This window comes from Rhinichthys klamathensis, unplaced genomic scaffold (genome assembly GCF_029890125.1).
Source record: "Rhinichthys klamathensis goyatoka isolate OS25496 unplaced genomic scaffold, OSU_Roscu_1.1 h1tg000076l_1, whole genome shotgun sequence".
Taxonomy (NCBI): domain Eukaryota; kingdom Metazoa; phylum Chordata; class Actinopteri; order Cypriniformes; family Leuciscidae; genus Rhinichthys; species Rhinichthys klamathensis.
In genome coordinates, this window is record NW_026606618.1 from 1,680,365 (window position 1) to 1,705,073 (window position 24,709).

Genomic DNA, 24,709 nt, shown 5'->3' on the forward strand with positions numbered 1-24,709 from the left:
TTGTTTTTTATTAGTGCCGTTTCTGTTCTTCTGCGAAAGGTGGCACCATTTCTCACTTTTCTCCTGCCGTTTCTGTCTGTTGGATAGTTCGGGAAGGTAGACTCCTCCGAGTCCGACTCCCTTGGACATGGGACTGCAAATGAAGTCTCAACCTGAAGAAGACAGAAATATAATTAATGATCATCATTACTGTGGGCTGGTTTGTTTAACCTGTTAAGCACTGAGGGACTTTTTAGAGTTTTTAGAGGGTTTTTTTCTGAGTGACACACACAAAAGTAAAGACTCATAACTTCAAAACTATAGTAAGGAGAGTCAAAAGGTAGGTATCGTTTAAAAGAACACTTTTCAAATTTTTAAAAAATATAAATTACATTACATTTGGACATTCTCCTGCTGAGAAACTGCTGATAAAAGACAGAATATATATATAATTTTTATTATGATTTTGCATATCTTTCTTATTTGTCATGGAATAACTCAGGAAGGAAAACAGGTAGAAGGAAAATTCTTTTTTGGTAAAGTACCTCTACATGTGACCTGCAGCTGGATCAAATTTTGTGGTCATTGGATGAAGTAATCAAAAGTTACAGCATTTGGAACCAATATAGCATTTTTGTTCAGCCCTTGACGCCCCCTAATGGGCATTTTTAAAATTGGTTCTCCATGAAGAATTTCTTATCATAAAAGCAATATATTATGTTAATTTTGGGCTCATTTTAATTGTAATAATATGCTGTAAAAAATTAATTGCCATTTTCAACGATCTGTGAATGTTTCATGAGCTGTATGATGTTTTTGACATAGTAAAAAAAGTATTTTATAAATTATGAAATTTTTATTTATTTATTTATCAGCAAATAACTCAGCACTACTTAGGAGTTTATCAAATTGGCTACATTCACTGCAAAGTTCAGACTCTAATTTTTCAAATGACACCAATTTTGTGTTAATCGAGGCATTATTTTTGAAAAAAATATGATAATGTATATTTTCGCAGCCAGGTTGCCCCCGCGGGCGGGGGCATCAGAGTTAGAGGGACTAGTCAGCTCTCGTTCAGAGAAAATCAAAGTGATTATATGCATTAAAAAGCTGAGATTCTAAGCTTTAAAATGATACCTATTTTGTGTTATTCCACGTTTGAGAACGAGCACGGATGGCTCCGGGAACATTGGAAAACACATTGCACCCCGGAAAGACAAGAGACTTTTTAGCCAAGTATTCATCACTTCATGAGGAATATCTCGTGATCAACGCGATGGATTATATTGTGTTTGGGCTCTTTGTAATCGTGAGAATCTGCTGTCAATAAAGGTTTTCAATTTTTCACAATCCATGCATGTTTCGTGGAGTTATGAGCTGCAACGTCACATCAAAATAGCATAGCATCGCTGCTACTGCTACTTCATGGGTGCGCATAGTGCAACTTCGTTTTAGAAGTCCACGAGGAATATCTTTAGATCTGAGTGATGAATTATGGTGAGTTTGGGCTCTTTATATTCTTTAAAATCTACTGTAAATAATGATGTGCCATTTCCCACAATTTCTGCATGATTCGTTGAGTTAAAAAACGCGACATCAATGCTCTATCTACATACTAGGCTCTATGCGCGCATGTGGAGGTTCGCGTGTCACAACTCCATTAGGAATATCTTTAGATCTAAGTGATGGATTATGTTGTGTTTGGGCTCTTTTTAATCGTGAGAGTCTGCTGAAAATAAATATATGCAATTTTCTACGATCTAGGCATGCTTCATGAAGTTATACGCGAAAACCAAACGCTAGTGCATTGAGTATATACTTGTCTAGCTGCGTCTCTGGTATTTATTTGTGTTAGAACGCCATGAGGAATATCTTTAGATCTGATTGATGGAATATATTGAGTTTGGGCTCTTTGTAATCGTGAGCTCCTGCTGTAAATATCGATGTGTAATATTTCATGATTGATGTATGTTACATGAAGATACGAGTAAAAAGGCCAAGTCTAAGCTACCTTGCTTAGCCATGTGCGTCTGGATTTTTTTTGTGTTAGAAATGTGTTAGAACTCCATGAGGAATATCTTTAGTTCTGAGTGATGGATTATGTTGAGTTTGGATTCATTTTTATCGTAAGCATCTGCTGTAAATAATGATGTGTCATTTTCCACATTCGGAGCATATGGCACAGGACTATCTGAGCTGTATGATGTTTTTAACATTTTGCAGTATGAAGTATGAAGTATGATTTTTTCCCCCTCCTATTTATCAGCGAATAACTCAGCACTACTTAGGAGTTTATCAAATTGGCTACATTCACTGCAAAGTTCAGACTCTAATTTTTCAAATGACACCAATTTTGTGTTAATCGAGGCATTATTTTTGAAAAAATATGATAATGTATATTTTCGCAGCCAGGTTGCCCCCGCGGGCGGGGGCATCAGAGTTAGAGGGACTAGTCAGCTCTCGTTCAGAGAAAATCAAAGTGATTATATGCATTAAAAAGCTGAGATTCTAAGCTTTAAAATGATACCTATTTTGTGTTGTTCCATTCAGTGGTTGCTTAGTAATATGATTATGAATTTTTTTTCGCGGAGGGGGGGTGTCCCGCTGCGGGGCACTTCGGTTTCAACAACTTTTAAGCTAATATTTCATTTGATATGTATCATAAAAACGAAAGTGATGGTATTCTTTGTAAAGACTAGATTCTAAGCTTTCAAATGAGACCATGTATTGGGTGATACCTTATATGGAAGCTTTTAAAAATAACGTACGAACATCATAACAAGATGTTGCCCCCGGTACCGGGGGCGTTGGGTTTTAACAGGTTAACTCTGCTGAATACGCTTAATCATGCCGCACCACACACATAGTTTTCCATTAAAATACAATGATTTTGGACCAATATAATTAGTCAGTAACAGGTTTGTTTTTGTGGCTTGAATAAATATGCTTCATATAAAGAAATAATACAATGATTCAGAATCAGATTTAATAATAAATATATTTAAATCTAAGATGTGACTTTGTTAATCTGGTTTGTTAATTTCTGATCATTTTGTTTTGGCTAGTAGAAAAATCTGAATGGCTGGTAACTTAAAAAATATGCACACACACTGTGGGTTTTATAGCTCTGGCCTGTACCTGTGGTCACTGCTTTTCATCAATCTTCTGCTCGACTCCTTTGGTTTGGTTGGCGTGCTTGACTTTTGACTTCTGTTTGCTTGTGAGGTCAGAGGGTAGACCCCTCTTCCTCTGGATGTGGGTGCCGGGGGCAGCTGCTGTCGGGCTGGAGGGCTCAGAGTTGGGTGGGGTTGAGGGTGGAGGCGTGGAGCCTTGACCTGTAGAAAACATGATGCCGTTTCAGCAAAAGTACTGTCCTGACAAGAACAATTGTTTGTCTGGTCATAGTAGCAATGGTATGATTAGTTATTAACAATAAGGGTTAAGTTTGCTTCTTTGGCTTTGTAAACATTCTTATGTGCGATCAGGGAGTGTAGTCACACAGAGAAAAACAAAGCCTAGCTGAAAGAAAAGAAAGCTGGACAGTGAATCCTGTTAGTATGATGATTGACGCGTCTCACCGGCAGTGCTGCTGCTGGCCTGAGAGTCATCTGACATGGGAGGCTCCGCCTCTTCCTGGATCGTAGGGACTGAGGCGAGCAAACCTGTCACAAAAAAGGCATGGTTAAAATTTTTGGCAAATGCCGATAAAGTCGTCATCCACAACTGCACAACAAATATCATACAGAAATAATGAAATGCAATGTAAGTCGCTTTGGATAAAAGCGTCTGACAAAAAAAAAAAAAAATGCATAAAATGTACTGACATACTTTTATATTTTATCCTTTAGTAAAACGCAATAACTAGCTGTATTTTTAAATCAAAAAGACTTCTGTGGCAAGAGCTCTTTTAATCTTAACACGACTAAAGTCTTAACTGAAGTCTTTTTAGTCTTAACTAAACATGCACTCAGGTTGTTTTTTATTCTGACATTGCAATGTTCATTAAAAATCCTCTAAAATTAGCAATCAGTACAATAGACCAGATATCATTTTTTATCTGTAAAAATGGCAGCTTTGAAAAGCTTTCTCAATTATTGAATCATTTTGAGCAAATGCAAATGTACTATTTTCCATATTGGGTGGGCAAGCATGATCAGATCTCTATGCAGTCCAAGTTTCAAAACCATTCTATGCATACATCACTAATGGCCTTGTGCAAGGCCCTCTTCAAAGAGATTTGGTTGCTTAGTGGCTTAATTTTCCCTTTTTGTGTGACCCTGACCTTAACCTGTAGTTCTGGAAAATGTCACTCCAAGCTCCTAACATGCATTTGATTTTAAAGTCTCATTTTCCTCCACTGCAAGAGCAAAATGATCTATAAACTCTAGTGGGTCAAAAACAAATGGCTCTTTGATCTACTGGGTCAAAGAAATTTAGTGAGAAAATTACTGTACCGAAGTTACTGCTTAAATAACCCCTTATACAAGCTCTTATATCATAAGAACAATTTTCTTGTTGGTGACAAAAATGCTGTAATTTCCTGTTTCCTCCATTAGAGGGCTGTAATAAACCGTTGTGTTTGATAGATCCACCGTGTGTTACTCACTAAGGCCTCTGTAGTGTGACAGCTGCTGGTAAACTTGTTTCATTCGTTCGATGTTAAGCCGGCTGCTCTCGGCATGATTGATCATAGGTTTAGGATAGTCCACACCCACAATGCAGTTGGCCGCTTTCTGCACTGATTCTGGAGCGTTCCATGGCTCGTAGATGTAGCGGTTAGGATAGTCTTTCAACTTCGGGATGTACCTCCTGCATGTGAGAATGTATTGATGGTTTTAAAACAGACACTTACAAATAATGGCAAAATATCTTTCTTTAAATTATACACATTTTTTATTAAAAATGACATTATTAGCATAAAAAGCAATTCATAATTTCTTATGCCATTTTGTGTGCCCCAAAATTTGACGCAGCATGTTATTTTCCAAGGTATTCTTGTGATATTAATTTAGAAAGCTTCACAATGTTACAGCAGCTTCTTTGAAAGCACAGTGGAGGGATCTGAACCTGTGTCAGTTTACATAAGCCTTTATGCAACAAATCTACAAAACTCTAAATATATAACACCTGCCAGTGATGTAAGACGTGCTGTCTTACTGTGGTTTAGGTGTGGTTAAGGGTTGGTTTGTGTACCTGATGTACTCTCCGGTGGGATCCGTCCTGCGGCCAAAGCCCACGGGACAGTAACAGTGAAAGAATTGCTGAAAGAACGCACTGCAGGAGAGCCACATCCAGCTGCCCGCGTTCACGCTCCAATCGGCATCCAACAACAACTCCTCAAACACCTGAGAGAAAGAAAGAAAGTTCGATTAAGAGAGAAAAAGAACAAAAAGGAAGAAAGGGGAAGTTGCACCATCTTATTTACTTTCATTCCGCTTTCCCAGCTTATCCACAGGTCTCCTCGAGTGAGGAAACAGGCTACAGCATGCCGGGCCAGGTGGTGGATCCAGCCCTCCTGTCTTAGCTGGGTCATGATGGCATCGATCCAAGGGAACCCTGTCCGACCTTCAGCCCATTTAGCCAGTGCCTCGGGGTTGTGATCCCAGGGAATCTGTACGCAGATGGGGTTTCCCTCCATACGGTCAAAGTTGGGGTTGTTGGTGCCCGCTGTGTAGAAAAACTCTCGCCACAGGAGCTGGCCGAAGAGCGAGAGGGGTGGACTAGAGTGTCTCCGCAGCTGGAAAAGTGCAAAAGGTCATGAAAATGGTTGTGAAATATGTTTTACTACGCTGTAGTTTTACAGTATGTCTTTTATAACCATACATGCATACTCAACAGGAAACACCAATAATTAATTCTCAAACTTTATCATTGCTGCCACATTTTAAATAAATACTACAAAAATAACTTCATGAGGTATCCACCTGGGATACTTTTTATGAGTAATGGAGTTCCCTTGCATGCTGGGCACTTGATGGCTGCTTTGGCATTACCATGGTTTTTGTTAAGAAATTAAAATTTAGACAATTTATATTCATCTCTAAAATTAAATTAAAACATTTCAACATAAGCCTTCAGATCAAAAGGTTTATTAAGATTATGGGAAATATAAATTCAGTCAAATGTGCCCAAAACTTTAGCTGGTAGTGAATATTTAATACAGGTTTTCTTGTGGTGTCCCCCAAGGCTTGATTTTGGGGCCCTCTATTATTTAAGTTAAATGCAAGTATTAGCAAGTGTAATTATTATTCAAATTGAACTTCCACTTTCATAATTTCTATGCCATCTACCACTCATTATTAAACTATTAAACTTGCACTTCTCTAGACGACTACCAACAATGTCATAAAATAACAATTACTTACCTTTATATAAAGTTCCCGCAGATTGTAGTAAAACACACGACATGACAGACAGCCAAATCGTAGGTAAGGACTAAGTCCAGTTGGGCTGGCGAACAGTGATTGAGCAGTTATTCTAGGCCTCTCGAAATTCGCTACCCAGGTCTGCATCAAAACAAAAAGATTAAATCAAAATATAACAAAGAATATAAAAATAAATCTTTTTTTCAAAGGGATATATAACCATTTATTAATTATTCCTTTCTAGAAATATAATGGAGTGAGTAAAAAAAAATATATATATATAATAATAATGTAAAAAAACAATACAACAGCTGCATTTCTTGTTAATTAGTCATCAGTCATTATTAAAACGTATAACTTCATGAAGTATCTCCATGTCTCACCTTTCTGTCTAAGTGTTTATTTAATCTGTCCATGGCTTCTGTCTCACCGCCCTTCCATACATGTGTGCTGTCACGCTGAGTCTTAAAACCCAGCTCCTCGAGAGAGGGCACGCCATAGCGCTCGTCGTGGTTGTCTGCGATCTGCGTCCGACACCTGTCCATCTGCTCTTGAGTGACAGTCGGCAGCGGTTTCCTGGGAAGTTCAAGTCTGTTCACAATGGCTTGAAACCTCTTGAAAGTGAGAGGGGGGCTGTGGTTGTTCATTTCTATGATCCTGAGGGAAAAGCAAAAACATGTCTCTGATTTCATGGTCTAAAAGCAGTTATTTTCTCTCTAAGGTTGAATATTAATAGAACTTAGAAAGGGACAGGTCTTAGTTTGATTTGATCTTGTTGAGTGGTTGTCAAAAGTTTTAGTGTAGAAATAAATCATTTTCAAAAGGCATCATTAGATCAATTTCAAGGCTCAACAATAAATGTGAGAAAGTGTTTTGAGCCAGTCGATATGTCACAGGCCCAATATGATTTACAGTAGTGTATCACAACTACAAAAACAAAAAATTATTTTCTTCAAGAGCATAAACATGTTGCAAATTACACTACCGTTTGAAAGTTTGGGGAAAGTTTTTTAAAGGAATACTTTTATTCAGGAAGGACACATTAAATTGATCAAAAGACATTCATAACGTTACAGATGCTGTTCTTTTGAATTTCTATTCAACAAAGAATCCTGAAAAAAAAAAAAAAAAAAAAAAAGCGGCACAACTATTTATCCATAAGCAGTAAATAATAAAACTATTTCTGAAAGATCATGTGACACTGAAGACTGGAGTAATGATGCTGAAAATTCAGCATTGCATTACTGGAATAAAGTAAAATGTACAATATATTTAAAAAAAGAGTTATTTCAAATCGTAGTAATATATATACTCATTTTATATTTAATAATAAAGTGTTTTACTGTATTTTTGATCAAATAAATGCAGCCTTGGTGATCATAAGCATAAATTAAATGCAAGAACATTTATTTACACATTAAATAAATGCTTGTTTGTTATTTACACATTAAATAAATGCACCCAATTATTTAAAATAAAATATTAAAAAACAAAAAAACACTATGTAGTGGGATCAGTACAGGAAAAAAACCTGATTGATGTTAACAGAACCATGCTTGTTTGTACTGTAGGACATTTCACTTATAGCTCATTCTACTACACCAATTGGTTTCAAACAACCTGAGGTGGCACTCCAAAAAGCTCAGTTTTATTCTTTAGGAAACAAGGTCACTAAAGTAAGGTCATATTCGATCAAATAGGAAAGAGTGCCTGGCAGCGTGTCCAGACACACTTCCCCACATTCTCCAAATGCAAGCATACATGTCCCTGGCTGGTTCTGAAAAGAACTAACAGTCTCAGTGTGCCCTCTTAATGAGAAACAACAGTCTTAACACATTAACAGCCTGTCCCTTATTAATAGTCCTGATCTTATACAACTGTCTATATCCAACAGGGGTGGAGCCCTGCCATTGGCCCGTCCTCTCGGCACGGTGCAGAATCAGGGGGCACCCGCGTGTTTGTTAGGAAAAGCCTGGCGCTCGCTCGCACATGTTTGCAGTGGTGACTTGCATGCTGAGCTATTTCACCCTCCCTCCAACCCACAGCACATGTTTCTCAGTGTGACCATCAGGGCCGCTTTCAGTCACCAGATGGCAGTAGAGTCTCATTTCTTCTGTTTGAACTAGAGACTGACGTCACACTCACACCCGCACATGCATTCACACACGCTTATGGATGCAAGCTCATTCTCTTCCCCTCTGAATGAGAGAGTACGGGCATATAATACCATTTATGTAACCTATGCAAAAGGACACTTGTTTTACATTACACATCAGGAGTAGTTGTATCTGCACGGTAATCTGAGAAGGGGAGAGTCATACTCTCATGTTTGGTAATACACTCGGGAAAAGCATAAGAGATTGTGAGTTGCACATGAACAGAAGTGCAGAACAGTCACAGTGTAGCAAAGTACATCATTATGTCACATTATGTGAATCACATTTGTGAATCACAAGTGCTGGCAAAGTTTACTGAGTAATCTAGTCAATGATTAGGGAATGTGAACAGCCTGGCTGCTGCCTTTTGGACAAGCTGTAGACATGATAAAATAATTTGGGGCAGAACAATCTACATTGAGTTGCAATAGTCTAACCTTGATGAAATAAATGAGTGGATAACAATTTCCAAGTCAGTATGGGAAATGAAATGCTTTATTTTAGCGATCGATCTCAGGTGATAAAAACTACTCATCAACAGCACTGATCTGCTTATTTAAAAGTAAATATGAGTCAATAATCACTCCAAGATTCCTCACATGATCTTGTACGTTTGACAACAACAGGGCAACTAGACCAGGTAAGCAAGACAAAGAAGAACCTAAGATGAAGACTTCGGTTCTGCTCTCATTTCATTGTAAGAAATTATTTGCCAGCCAATGTTTAATATCTTTGAAACAATTTAAGGAATGAACAATTCTTCTCTATACTCGCTGAAATAACAGTGGTAAGATATGCTGCATTTCTGAAAAATAAATCTATGGGGAAACATGTACAATAAAAAATAACAAGGGTCCTTAAATTGACCCTTGAGGGACACCACATTGTAGAGCTGATGTAGAAGAGAACTGGCCTAAATTAACAGAATGTTCTTCTTTTTGATAGGAGGAAAACCACTGGAGGGTCATCCCCTGGATGCCCACCATACATTCTAAACGATCTAGAAGAATATAATGGTAGGGCTGTCAACTTTAGTCGTTTAGTCGACTAATCGGTCGATGCCGTCTTGGTCGACTGACATTCTTATTGGTCGACCAGTTGCATTTTTTTTTTTTTTTTTTACCAATAGAAAGAAATTTTCAATGATTTACTCCTTGATATTTATTCCTTTATAAGCAGTTATATATTACTGTATTCTAAATATAATTAGCCTATGGTTTATCCCCAACTTTAAATGCTTTAATTTAGGCTTTTTGTAACAGCGCCACAGTTTAGCGCACACACATAGAACACTCGGATCGCACCTGTGGCTGGCTGCGCTGCTGCTTCGTGCTCAGTAAGGGATATAGGTAGTTTAGCTGTATTCATTCAGTTAGAACACTACTTGTTTCGGTTTTTATGTTTTTATACACTATATGTTTTTATCTCGATGCGGTGTGGACGCACTTGGAAAAAAAAGAGCTCGTCGCACCGCGACCGCGTTGCTTCCATCATGAGCGCGCGCCTACATTTGAAATCGAACTTGAGCGCGCAAAAGACGTGAGCAGTCCCTTTAACGGCTTTATCATGCTGACTCAATAGATTGTGTTTTCTTGATATGTTTTTGTTTTTATTTGTACACTTGACGCATTTGAAAATAGCCTAAATAATGTAACAAAACGAAAATAAACCTATATGCGGTCCTACAATACAGCCTATTATTATTAGGATTGTTTTTTAGGCTCTTTGGGTTTTTTGTGTGTTTGTTTTAAAACGCCTAGATCGGCTGGACAAAAGTTAACCCATAGCTTTGAAAGTAAAGAAGAATATACAGCCTGTATAAACGAGAGCTTTTGTTAGGATTTTTCGTTGTGGCAGATAGCAGTTATATTTTTTGTAGCGCGTGGTGTGGTCAGGTGCGCGATTGTGACTGTTACTATAGCTAGACCGTCTATGAGCTAGACCTAGGACAGTGCTCCACACTTTTTGCAGTTAAAAAAAAAAATCACTTAATTTTCAAAGAATTGTATTATTATTATAGTTTTATGTATTTTTGATGTTTTTTCGTTGTTGTTTTATAAATGCTCTATGACAATTGTTCAAAAAATTTCAATCAAAAATATCGCTTTTTTTTTTTTTTTTTTTGACTAATCGTTGCGCAGGACAAGACTTTGGTCCACTAAGGATTTCTTTGGTTGACTACAGCCCTATATAATGGTCAATTGTATCAAATGCGGCACTGAGATCTAAAACTAGGACAGCAGATGAACCTTAGTCCATGGAGAGTAAAATATCATTGGTGACGTTCAAATTCAATAATGCAGATTCAGTGCTGTGCAAACATTTGAAACCAGACTGAAATGTATCTAAAATATTAAATGTATTTAGATAGGAGTAGAGCTGCGAATAAACAGCTCTCTCCAAGATCTTTGAAATAAAAGACAGTTTGGAGATCGGTCTGTAGAAAAGTTTATTTTTTTTATGTAAAATTGTGTGTTTAAATCTGCTTGGAACAACTCCACTTGCTAATAAGCTGTTAATTATAGCTGTCACACTGAAACTGATAGTCATAAAAACTTCTTTAAAAAGGCGTGGAGAAAGAATGTCCAGCTTGTAGCTGGAGCACTTTTTTTTGGAGACTACATCATTTTGGAGACTACATCTGCTAGTTGTTCTGGTGTAACTGGTTCAAAGTGAGTCCGAGAGCTGGATAGGGGAGGAATTAATGGTTGATCAAAAGGAGTAGGTACAATTCCACATTTAATCTGCTCAATTTTGTAAAGGAGTATAAAAATGTTTCACAGTTTTCTTGGGTAACATCTAGAACAGTAGTTTTGGTTGGGTTTAAATCAGAATCAATTCTATTGAACAAAACTTTTGGTTAAAACTTGGCTTTAGCTTCCTTTACAGCTCTCTGATAGTTTGTTTAGGACTCCATTAAGATGTTATAAGAGACTTTAAGCTTGTCTCGTTTCCACTTACGCTCAGCTTTTCTGCATACAATATGGGCAATAATAGCTGCATATTACACAACTATAAATGTAATATTACACCCCCCCTCCCCCCTCTTCTATTGTTGTCAAAAATATCAGTATCTCTTTATTCCAACTGCAAATTGACACACTTGTCCACTAAACGGCATGTATTGTTTGAATTTTATGATAAAATGGAATTTGAAAGCTAAGACTTTGCTTCTTATCAGGAGTAACAAAGCTCTTTGTAATTATCGGATGGGAGGCGCTACAAATAACGTTTGGTGTAGGGAAAAACCGCTGATCTTACAACCCTGACTTGAAATTCATAGGGTCAAATAGAGCCTGCTTTAACGTCGCTTTTTTTAAACTGTTAATGCGTTAATGTCTCTTTCACTTCAACAGCTCTAAATTTAACATAAAAAGAGATTTTCTTCACAACACAGTACTGACATGTTTTTTTTAATTGATATAATAGGTAGAGGTCGACCAATTCATCGCTTTTGCCGATTAATCATATTAAAAGGATCATGTGACACTAAAGACTGGAGTAATGACGATGAAAATTCAGCTTTGCCATCAGGAATAAATTACTACATATTACAATACAAGATAGTAAAACAGGCTCAAAATTAATTATAAAAATATTTTTAATACACTACCCATTAAAAATGGACATACTTGAGTGAATTTAATATTCTGACAATTTTAGAGACAAATATATATTAAGCCTATGAATGAATTTCTTTACAAAACCAAACTTTATTAAAACTGTGAGGGAACAAGAGCATGTGTCAGTTTTCCCTGAGGAAAGTGTGCGAGTGCAGTTCATCACCCACCTGTCTGGACTGTAGAGCGTGTGAATGTTTCGTACCACGGTTTCCACACCATATTCATGCGCCATTTTAATGATGGCTGCATCTCTTTCTTTCCCATAAGGCTCAGAGTCATATTCAAACGTGAGCCGTGTGACATTCCACTCCTGAAAGAGACAGAGATCAGATATACATGTTAAAGAATGACACAAATGGTCAAAGTAACTACAACATCAACATGTAGTATCTTTACACCTTATTTCTAGCAGTATTTGTAAAAAGCAGTATGCAAAAAAGTGTTACATAAAGGTTAGGTGAGGTCAATGATGTCCTCAAGTTAACATCATTAACCAGCTGCTTCTTTCGAGTACATCCGGTGATATAATCTTTTAGTGTTTGATTACCAAATAAGGCCTAAAAAGGTGAGCCCTTAAGAGTAAGGTCAATTTAAACTTCACACACGGCCACTGTGCTCTTCAGTTGTTCTGAAGTAAACGGTAGCTCATTCTGTGACATCTTGGTTATACAAGCTCATTTTAAATGGCTGATGTGCTGGTGCCCTCAACCCCCTCGCATAAACACAGCACTATTAACCTGCCAAAGGGATCGTACAACCCACTTGCCAATGTCTGAATGAAGCATTGTCGTGCGAGAGAGAGAGAGAGAGAGAGAGAGAGAGAGAGAGAGAGAGAGAGAGAGAGAGAGAGAGAGAGAGAGAGAGAGAGAGAGAGAGAGAGAGAGAGAGAGAGAGAGAGAGAGAGAGAGAGAGAGAAAGACTGCTCCGACTGCATGAAAATGTGATCTTTCATAAACTACTTTAGCAGGGTTCCCACTCTTTTTCAGCGACCATTTTCCAGGTCTTTTTCAGGACATTTTCAATTTTACTATGACGGGAAAAAAATTTCAAGGATCACGCCCTAAAGTAATATATTGCTCTCTAAATCTTTAAAAGGCATACAGTTTATTGCCATGACTTAACTATAAAATCACTTTTTAATATGAGCTCTTAATCATACATTATGACTATGGAAGCTAGGACTGTGCGATTTGGGGAAAATATCTAATTGCCATTTTTCGGGAGGTTCCGGTGGCGCGCGCTGCAAGATGGCTGCACAGCACTAGGCTCCTGACTAAAACCTCCTAATTGAATGTTTTTTTTTTTTTTTTCACGCTGAGGATTATCATATTTTGTCACAACTGTATAAGTTTTATTTCAAGTATGGCAACTAAGAAATCGAGTTCACCGCAGAAATCGGCAGCGGGCTGCAAACGACTCAAAACGCTCGAGGACGACGTAGCCTCAATTGTTAGCCATGCAATCGAAGCACAACAGGAGGCCATGCGCGAAATGGTTTCCCGCATGTTGACAGAGGCAATACAATCGGCCCTTAATCCGTTCAAAGACTTTATCAATGAAAACAGCGCTGCTCTTCGTGCGATGAAAGAGGAAATGGATTCCTTGAGTAAAAATGTGGCGTCGATCACAACCAAAGTGGACAATCTTCAGGGCAGTTTACGCAACACTAAAAAAGATGCGAACCTCTGCTTATCTCAGCTTGAACAGATGCAACGAAAATGCAATGACCTCGAAGACCGGTCACGTCGCAACAATGTCCGCCTGGTAAATCTACCAACTGGAATGGAAGGGGATGATCCGGTCGGTTTTCTACAGAAAATGCTACCTAAATGGATCCCCGACCTTTCGGCGCGCTCAAGTCTGATCGAGATCGATAGAGCTCACCGAGTGTATTCGAGTTCCAACTCACCAAAACCACGATCGTTGATATTCCGGCTCCTCCGCTATCCTGACAGGCAAGCCATCCTTCAAGGAGCCCGGAAAGCAAAACCCACTTTGCCCGGAGGAGCGCGCCTGGAATTCTACGCGGACTACAGTCACGAGACGGCACAAAAGAGGAAGGCTTTTTCGACCGTGAGATTCAAGCTTCACCAGAAAGGCGCAGAAACTTTCCTAATCTACCCAGCATCGTTGAGAGTCTCCCACAAGGGTCAGAAATACTCGTTTGAATCTCCGGAGAGTGCTGAAAAATATCTCGAGGGTCTTGATGTTAACGCATCAGTATCTGCTCGTAGATCCTTAAACTTTCCGCCACCGGAGGAAATGGAGTAACGTTAGGTTGCTTAAGGCGACATCGTTTGAGTTCTTTTTTTGCTGAATAACCTACACAATACAAGGACCAATTCTTTATCAGCGTATGGATTTTAGTTCACCAAAGTGAAATGGTAAAAAAATTATTTACGTTACATATAATTGGATTTTGTTAAACAATTTTCAGTTTTTAAAATTCAATTTTCAAATGGTGCAGGTGGTAGACAGTTAGGCTAATTGTGAAGGTCTGGTTTAACAATTGGACGTTGTCTGTTCAGAAAAGACGGGGCTTAAGTTACATTTCTTAGACTTCAGTTAAATCTGGTTGCCTTAAAATCTAGTTATGAGAATGGTGTATGTTTGACAGTTCTTCTGACTTTGAAATTTTTGTTCTTTAATTTAAATCTCCTCAAATGTTAATTCCATAGGGGGCTAAGAAGGTTAATAGTGTTCAGACATTGCCTCGCGACCGCCACAGACGTTTGCTAAAAGGGGAAGGTGGGAGAGGGAGGGGACGCTTAGGCGCTTAAAGCACTCGGGACTTTTTTTGTTTTTATTTTGGCATATTACAGGGGGAACTTTAATGATACACTCAATAATTTGCTCTAACTATTACATGCTAATTTCTATGTGTCCGGTTACTACAGACTATGGTTAAAATAAACATGCTGTCTTTTAACGTCAGGGGGTTAAACTCTCCTATTAAACGTACACGGGTGTTAGATCTTTTACACAGGAAAAAGGTTGATGTTGCATTTCTTCAGGAAACCCACCTGACCGCCATGGATGCCAAAAGACTGCAAAATAGGCATTATATCCCCATAGTATCATCTAGCTGTAAATCTAAGAAGAAGGGAGTAACCATTTTATTTAAACGTAATTCTAACTTTACTATTGAACATACAGGTTCGGATGAGAATGGTAGAATTGCATATTGCTGTACGTTAATAGAAGGAAAGAAGTTGGCATTTGTGAATATTTATGCTCCGAACTCTTATGATGCCTCCTTCTTTCCAAATGTCTCCAAAACCATATTATCTCTCCAAGGCTATTCAATTATCATTGGATCTGATATGAATGCCGTGCTCGACACAGTTTTGGATCGTTCTAATACTTCAGTTTCAGTAGCACAAGCCCAGTCTTCTACAGCGCTGAGATCGCTCATTAAAGATATAGATGTATGTGATGCTTGGTGACTACATAATCCAACAGCCAAAGAGTACACCTATTTCTCCCCAAGTCATAAATCATTTTCAAGAATTGATTATATTTTACTTTCATCACCGTTACTTTCAGGGCTAATCAATATTGAATTTCTACCACAAAGTGTTTCCGATCATAATGCTGTACTAGCACATCTTCAGATTAATACATCTTGTAAACCATCCCGATGGAGATTTAATACTTTCTTACTGCAAAATGAAGACTTTCTTTCTCAACTGAGAGCAGGACTGATTGAATTTATCAGTATAAACCAGGACTCTGTTGCTAATCAGGAAATGCTATGGGCCTCCATCAAAGGGTTTTTAAGGAACAATGCTATTTCCTTTTCAGCTAAGCTTAAAAAAAATTATCTTGAACAAATATCAAAGTTAGAGAGAAGATGCGGGGAATTAGAAAGGGAATTAAGCAATACATTTTCCAATGATACACAACAAAAATTACATGTAGAAAGGGTTGCACTTAACGATCTGTTGCGAAGAAGAGCAGAGTATTTAATGCACATTACAAAACATAAATATTACATAGATGGAAGCAGACCGAGTAGACTCCTTGCGCTTACTCTTAAAAAACATGAGCGACGTTTTAACATTCAAGCAATCCAGAGTTCAAAAAATGGTCTCACCTCACATCCCGCAGACATTAACAAAACGTTCATGTCATTTTTCGAAAAATTATATTCTTCAGAAATGCAACCCAGTACTGATCAGTTAAAGAATTTTTTTGATCAGTTAAACTTAAACATACTTTCAAAGGAGGAAGCTGACAGCCTCGAATCTGAAATCACCATAGAAGAATTACACTGCGCATTATTAAGTTCAAACAAAGGAAAGTCCCCGGGAATCGATGGCTTACCAGTTGATTTATATCTGTCGCTGTGGGATCTACTTGGCCATATCTGGTTACGTACTATAAATGAGTCCATATTCAAAGGCCGTTTTCACAGAGATCTCAATACAGCTCTAATCACGGTTATGCCTAAACCCGGCAAAGATCATACGGACTGTTCTAATTATAGGCCCATCTCCTTGATTAACGATGACGTTAAAATGTATGCTAAAGTTATTGCCAGGCGTCTACAGTCAGTGATACAAAAATTAATTGACTCCGATCAATCAGGATTTATTACGGGTCGTTTGGCTTCTGATAACGTTCGTCGAGTGTTACATATCATTGCCGAATCCGAGAAATTAGAAACACCTAGCGGCCTCCTGTTTATTGACGCTGAAAAAGCCTTTGATCGGCTGGAATGGTGCTTTCTATGGTATACATTGAAGAAGTTCAATTTCGGTGACCATTTTATTAGAATGATTCAAACTCTATACACTAATCCCATGGCCAGGGTTTCTACTGGTGGACTCATTTCAGATACTTTTAATATTTGCAGAGGCACAAGACAGGGGTGTCCGCTTTCTCCTCTTATGTTCAACTTATCGTTAGAACCCTTGGCACAGTATGTTAGACAATGTAAACTCATTACCCCGATTCAGTTAGGCTCATCTACCCATTCTATTTCTTTGTATGCCGACGATACTCTGCTATTTTTATCTGATCTACAACGCTCACTTCCTAACGCCCTTCAAATTATAGACGAATTTGGCACATTATCAGGGTTTAGAATGAATCATCATAAAACTATTTTAATGCCTCTCAATTCAGATGGTTGTAATTTTTCTATTCCAAATAATATTCAGATTTCAACACAAGTCAAATACTTAGGGATTCAGTTGAGACCTACTTTACCCCTCATTTCCAAAGTCAACTATATGTCAATTTATGGGGAAGTGGAGTCGGACATTCAAAGATGGATGTGTCTGCCTTCATCGCCATCCGCCCGAATGGCAACAATAAAAATGAATATTTTGCCCCGCATTAATTTTATTAGTTCTATGCTTCCTCTCCCCCCACCAGTGAATTACTGGAAAAAGTTGGACTCTTTACTGATAAAATTTATTTGGAATGGAAAGCGTCCCCGCATTAAGTGGTCTACACTTCAAAAAAGTAAAATAAAAGGTGGAATGGGCTGCCCTAATTTTAAATGGTACCACTGGTCTTTTATCCTGCTCTCAGTTTTGAAATGGTTTGATTCGAGCTCACAGTCTTCATGGAAACAATTAGAAAAAGAGCGCATTTTACCAATTCGTTTGCAAGATTTGTTATTTTCAGGCCTTTCTCACAGGAAATGCTCATTATATTATGGTCCTATAATTTCCTACACTCTTCAAATATTCAAGAAGATTGAAGCCTGTTTTGCATCTAAAACTTTATGGCACACTCATACTCCGATTTGGCACAATCTGAACTTACTTTCTGGCGGTCAACCTTTCGTACAGCCTTCCTGGTCTACAAAAGGTATTCTAACGTTAAACGACATAAAAGGGGAAGATTCAATTCTGGATTTTCGTGACTTAATAGAAAGATTTAATATTTCGCAGAACACTTTATTTTTATATTTCAAATTACGTGCCGTGTTAAAGGCCCATAAGGTACCTTGGGGTATTAATCTTCATACCCACCCGGTGGTGAATTGGTTCTCAAACGCACCAAACACAGGAATTGTTTCATATTTTTATCTCTGCTTTCAAAATCTTAATGCAGATAATTTTTCTAAAGCTAGAGCTTGGATATTAGATCTGAACGTTTCTAACAGGACAATTGAATGGAATACAGTGTGGGACAATACATTCCATGCATCCACGAACCCGAACCACCAATTCATTCATTTTAAAGTTATTCACAGGGCATATCTAACCACACGTATACGACATGTAATGGGTTTATCACCCCACCCGTATTGTAATTTCTGTGGACCGGGATGTGTGGACACTTTGGTACATATGCTGTGGGACTGTCCAGATGTGCAAAAATTCTGGGATGCGGTGCTTGATGTCTTGTACAAGGCTTCGAGGATTTGTATCCCCAAAGATCCTGTTATTTTATTGTTAAATGACAATTCTCAATTTCCTCTATGTGAGAAAGTACGGAAATTCTGGTTAGCTGCTATGACCGCTGCAAAGAAGTTACTTGTTCAACGATGGAAACCTCCGCATGATCTTTCTATTAAACATTGGCTTCACTCTTTATTGGAGATATTATACATGGAGCTGTCTTCGGCACGGACCAATCACGCTAACCCTAGGACTATTTCGATGTGGAAGAACTGGATATCTACAGTCAAGAAGTTTTTGGTTACTTAATCTGCAGCTACTTATGGGTGTTATCATTAATGTTAATTTATTAGTCTTTCTCTGTATGTATTTTATTTTATCCCTTGTTATTCGGATACTGCTCAATGTCCCGAAGTGCAATGGGGTGGGTGTGGGAAGGGGGTGGAGGGGGGAGGGGGGAATTAGTAGTCGTATAAGTTTTCTTTCTTATATTGCAAAATGTTTTGTAAACTCTTTCAAAATAAATAAAAACACTAAATTACAAAAAAAAAAAATAATTGCCATTTTTCGGACAGATATTGCGATTGCGATTTGATTTGCGATTACATTTTTGTGAAGTCTTCAGCTCAATATTCTCAATAGTCTGCAGCACACACTCTAAATTAAAGTAGTACAACATGCCTTTAACTGTAGACCCCTCCACTACCTAGTCTAGCAGATGCAGAGTGCCTTTCTATTAGTGTTAGTGTCATGCATTTTGTAAGCAATTTTTTTTTATTTAGTCTTAGTCCTGTGTCCAATGTACTTTTTAGTTTTTATCTCATCTGTTTGTATCGAAACGCTGATGATACAAAGTTTTTACGTATACAGCTAAACGCGTCTTCGTGTGGACGAGCATTTATACTTAATGCACACATCTATTTTGACATCAGAATTTTTTGTCCCATCCAATGCTGGTTATCACCATGTCAATCAATAAAATTTTGGTAAAAAAAATAAAATTCAATCCCGCATTTAAATAAGTTAGTCATTCCCAAAACTTTGCAGTGTGTATATACATAGCAGCATGAAAAATAAAACTTTTTTCAAACTGCAAATGGGTTATATGCAGATAGCAAACAAAGTGATTTTTTAATCACTACAGCTGTCAATCACTTCAGCGCTAGCTCACAGAGTTCAGCACTGTTGTGAAAACTCCTGTTATACTCAATGAAGCTGGATACAGTGCACAATTAATATCTTATTGACCTTATAATCACATCAAAATTATTAATTATTAGAACATTGTACTTTCTGCAACTAAGTCAAGTCAAGTCATCTTCATTTATATAGCGCTTTTAACAATGGATTGTTCCAAAGCAGCTTTACAGAGATAAACATATAATTTAAGGTAACAGAGTTTGTTTTGGCTTTATAGCGGTTCTTGAATAATGTTATTTCCAGCTAAAGTTAGTTTTGATTGATTCACCTCCATTGAAATGATCATTTGTTATTAAATTACTAACAGTAATTGTTTTTGGCCAGTGAAAAACTCTTTGTTCTCACCTAAATAAAAAACGAATAACTTTTTTTAAAATAATTTTCCAGGACAACAAGATTTTCCAGGACATTTTACACTTTCTCTAATTTTCCATATGTTTTCCATGACTGGAAAGTTTGTCATCAATTATCCAGGTTTTCAAGGTTTTCCAGGACGAGTGGGAACCCTGTTTAGGGTGCTGGTGTAAATCAATGAGCATAACAAGACCCGGATGTTTCGCTGAATAGGGAATTACTGGTGCGTCTAAATGAGAAATTTAGAAGCTGTGGGAGGGCGTCTAACTTTAATACTTAAGGTTATGAATTTGAATAGACCCCTAAAGACAACTATGCATAATAGTAAAGTGATGATTGCCTTAGGAAGCATAGCTAATAAACATTTATATTACTCATGGTTCCCACACCTTTTGAGCAATGAATTTATTGATTACTGGATGAGGAAAATAAGGATTAGAAAAATGATTTCATAGAGATTATGAAATTGGATTAACACCAACTGCTTTGATTAAAATGGCTGAAAATAATTTCAACTTCCCAAGACTTGAAAGTCTAAAATTATTTGAGAGAACTTGATACTGAATGAAATTTAAAATGATTTCCGAAAGATCATGTGACACTGAAGACTGGAGTAATGATGCTGAAAACTCAGCTTTGCCATCACAGGAATAAATGACATTTAAAAATATATTAAAATAGAAAACAGTTATATTAAATTGTAATAATATTTCACAATATTACGGTTCATATCAAATAAATGCAGCCTTGGTGAGCAGAAGATACTTCTTTCAAAAAATCTTTTGAATGGTAGTGTTACTGTATTTGTAATATTAAAATATTTCACTGTAATAATTATCACATCACTTGCAAAAGACCCTACTAATGATAACCAATCACTAACATTACTGTAAATATATTAAAAATTAGCTGAGGTTAAAATATTCAACATCATATCCACTAACTATGGAAAATTATGTTATCAAATACAACTTGGACAAACCAAACCAAAGTTTCAAGTTATCAGACATTAATGTTTAGATACTAGCCAAAGTGAGACAAAAAGATACAAAAAAAAAAAAAACTGGACATATACAGACCTTAAAGACTCTTGGAAAGACATCTGTTGGCTGTCCCCGCACAACAAAAAGCCTTGAATTCAGTTTCCTCAAACTTGTGTCCAAATCTTCTAAAGATTCCAGTAAAAATCTGCAGGAGAGAAAATGTAAAAGATCATTTACAAAACTATGTATTAATATGCTGTGACCTTGCAAGCAGTGCTAGTTTCAGAAGTTATACACAACTAGCAAGTCGACCGTTATTTTAAGCATTCTTGAGGTCACACCAAAGACACAAATTTATTCAGTCAACATCTGAAACAAAACAATTTAGAGGAGCACAATATTAATAGTATCATGCAATGATCAAACGAATCTTCAATTAAATTGCATTGGATGATTGTATCTGGGCACCAAAAGTACTACTAATCTCTCGTATTCTATACATACTTAAGCTATCTACTCCTAACATACTATTTAAGGCCTCGTCTGGTTTAAAATAGGCATCGGAATGGATTCAAAAGATTCAAGTCATTGCAATGAATCAAAATCCCCAATACTACCAACGACAGTCTTTTAACTAAACAAACATTTAATAAAACTCTCACTGTCTGATTCAGCATGAACCATGTTTATTATTTTTTATTACATAAAAAAAAAATGTATGTTTGCATACTTAAACTTCAATAAGGATTCAAAAGTTTCTCTGCGTTTTGACATATTTCACTACAACGCTCTGGCTTAGTGTATTATAATATTTTTATTGCTGGGTTATTCATTCAAACAAAACATCTCTCAGCATGTATGCTGGTAAGACAGGCAGCAGCACACGTGAAAATCACGTGACTCGCACTAATCATTTGGAAAAAAATTTACACTCACGCACGTTCTTATTTCTGACTCGCGCGCTTTTGACTTCACCAACACTCACATTCAATGACGCCATAATAAAATTGTAATTTTAGCCGTTATATAAAACCAAAGTGGGCGTGAGCGAAGGGACTAACTTAGCTGTTAGCTTCCATATAGCTTTATGGTATCCGCGCTGTCACTGCACCACCACAGTTATATATCTTTCACGCAATAATAGATTAATTAATTTATCGTATTTTTATAAATGGAAATAACACACTAAGATAAGTTGAGCTGAAGTGTCCAGCTGACTTGTAAAGTTTGTTCACCTGAGCTAAACAGCAGTGGGGCCCTTTACGCGAGTGAATAATTTACATGTTTACAATATAACGTTAGTGGGTAATAAAAAGTCAGCATTTGATTGTTTTTGTTCATAAATAAGATATTAGCACAAGTATTGCGTTACAAATACATTTCAAGACACCAGCTACCATGCACACTCGGCCATGTCAGGGCCAAAACATAACAGCGGCTGTGTAAGTTACAAGACTCAAGAGCTGCGTAGGTTAGTTACCTAAGTTACCCTTCACAATAGCACTAAAACTACCCAGCGTACGTCTGTCTATAACCACAAACCACGAAAAATAAATGCCACTGACCTCCATCTGTTGACTCCCACAATGGCAGAACCTGCAAACCACGGGTCCAAAATATAAACACAGCGTACAGTATCCGCGCCATTGAGAGCTTCCTGCAAAGCCGGGTTATCATGAAGCCGCAGCCCTTTACGAAACCAATGCACGGAATTCACAACCATAGTTACACTTTTATTCCATCCTAAAGGTCAATGGTAGTCCAGAAACGCAAATAATCCCCAATTTCAGTCGTTCAGGGTCCACATTACGCCTCTCTGTGAAGTTTGAGATGAGGAGCAGTCAGAGTAGACGCAGTGAAAATTCCGCCTCTTCCCGCGTCCATTGGGCAACAGGACAACACGTGTACAGATTACCCAGAATGAGTGACTTGAGCCAGCCCAGTCACGTTTCTCTCGTGTGTTGTTCGCAATGTTCCTGGGAAATAATCGTCAAATTATGACATCACGCACTGAAGTGTTTTGAGGAAAGCAGATGGGAAATACATATCATTTACACAGTTATCCCAGTTGTGGATAGCTGTTGAGTCTGTCTACAATGTTTTATAAGCATGAGCATAAGCTGAAGAAACGCACGTGAGGTGACGTGTTTGCATTTTCTGGTGTTTCGCGCCCCCTCGTGGTATATAAAACGAATCGGTTACCTAACGTAACCTCGGTTCTCTCTAGAAGAGGGAACGAGTATTGCGTAAGCTAGCTTACGCTGCGGGAAAGATTCATCTTTGCTGAGATATTGAAGCCAAAAAATTATTTCATAATTTTGTATCCATACACAACGCAGTTCCTCTGCGGCAGACCTAGAGCGGGCTAGCTAGCAGCTCATTGGTTCGCTCAGAGAGAACTGCTTAAGCCTATGGGAGAGCGGGGCTGAACCCGCTTCCAATGAGAGGCGCCCGCGCGCTCATTGCGTCATGACCCGCCAGAATGGGCGTGGCCATGGTGTATATAAGGAGCTCTCCCAGGCTTATATGTTGATTTATTTCAGCGTGAAGCGAAACGCTAGTAGCGCAAGCACGGCCGGGAACGCAATACTCGTTCCCTCTTCTAGAGAGAACCGAGGTTACGTTAGGTAACCGATTCGTTCTCTCACGAGAGGTTCTCTCGTATTGCGTAAGCTAGCTTACGCTGCGGGAACACCTGGCCAACGCCGTGCGCGCTACGAATCCACTCATGAAAAAACAAAGGGATATACCGGGGGAATTTTTTAACGTGGAGTGAATGTACAAAGAGGCCGCAGAGCGGGCTCATGAAGTGTACACATAAGCATGTATGGGGCCAGCAGAGCGGGCACATGAAGTGTATAAGCATTACAGGAGAGCACAAGGGGCGAACCGGTTGTGAGGGACCTCCAGAAATGCAGCTTCTTAGAGAGCTGTTCGTCAGACAGCTAGTAATTTTGCCTGCAAGGCGGGAACTTCCAAGTTATAAAACCTGACAAAAGTGGACGGGGAGGCCCATCCCGCGGCCACACAAATGTCATGAACGGAAATTCCACAGGACCATGCCCACGATGAGGCCATGCCTCTAGTGGAGTGCGTCCTGATGCCCAGAGGGCAGGGCAGGCATTTAGATGCGTAAGCAGAGGCGATAGCGTCCACTATCCATCTAGACAGTGTCTGTTTTGAGGCGGCCAGACCCTTGGTGCGCCCCCCAAACGACACGAAAAGCTGCTCAGCGCGTCTGAACGCGGCAGCGCGCGTAGTGTACAATCTCAGAGCCCGCACCGGACAAAGGAGATTGGCATCGCGCTCACTATCGGATGAAGGCAGAGCCGATAGGGAGATAATCTGAGCCCTGAACGGGGTACCAATCGCCTTCGGGACATAGCCATGCCTAGGTTTGAGAATGACAATCGAATCATTCGGTCCAAACTCAAGACACGCGGCGCTGGATGAGAGCGCGTGAAGATCCCCAACGCGTTTAACTGAGGACAGAGCCGTCAGGAAAACGGTTTTGAGCGAGAGGTATTTCAGATCCACAGACTCGAGCGGTTCGAACGGGGGTGCTTTCATAGCTTCAAGGACTATAGAAAGATCCCAAACCGGAACCGACGGGGGCCGCGGAGGGTTCATCCTCTTAGCTCCCCTGAGGAAGCGGATGACTAACTCGTCTTTGCCCAATGACTGAGCGCG

The 24,709-nt window shown here is 38.5% G+C and overlaps 1 protein-coding gene across 1 annotated transcript; it reads right to left on the reverse strand.

Moving 5' to 3' along the window:
* cry2 (cryptochrome circadian regulator 2) lies at positions 1-22,775 on the reverse strand. The gene is made up of 11 exons (XM_056250870.1): positions 22,585-22,775; positions 21,116-21,224; positions 12,291-12,433; positions 6,728-7,001; positions 6,345-6,485; positions 5,405-5,716; positions 5,173-5,324; positions 4,586-4,788; positions 3,558-3,641; positions 3,118-3,314; positions 1-152 (listed from the first exon to the last, which is right to left on the reverse strand). Exons 1-10 carry the CDS (start codon positions 22,740-22,742, stop codon positions 3,124-3,126), a joined length of 1,767 nt encoding a protein of 588 aa, XP_056106845.1. The 5' UTR covers positions 22,743-22,775; the 3' UTR covers positions 1-152; positions 3,118-3,123.
* Between the last annotated feature and the right edge of the window lie 1,934 nt (positions 22,776-24,709).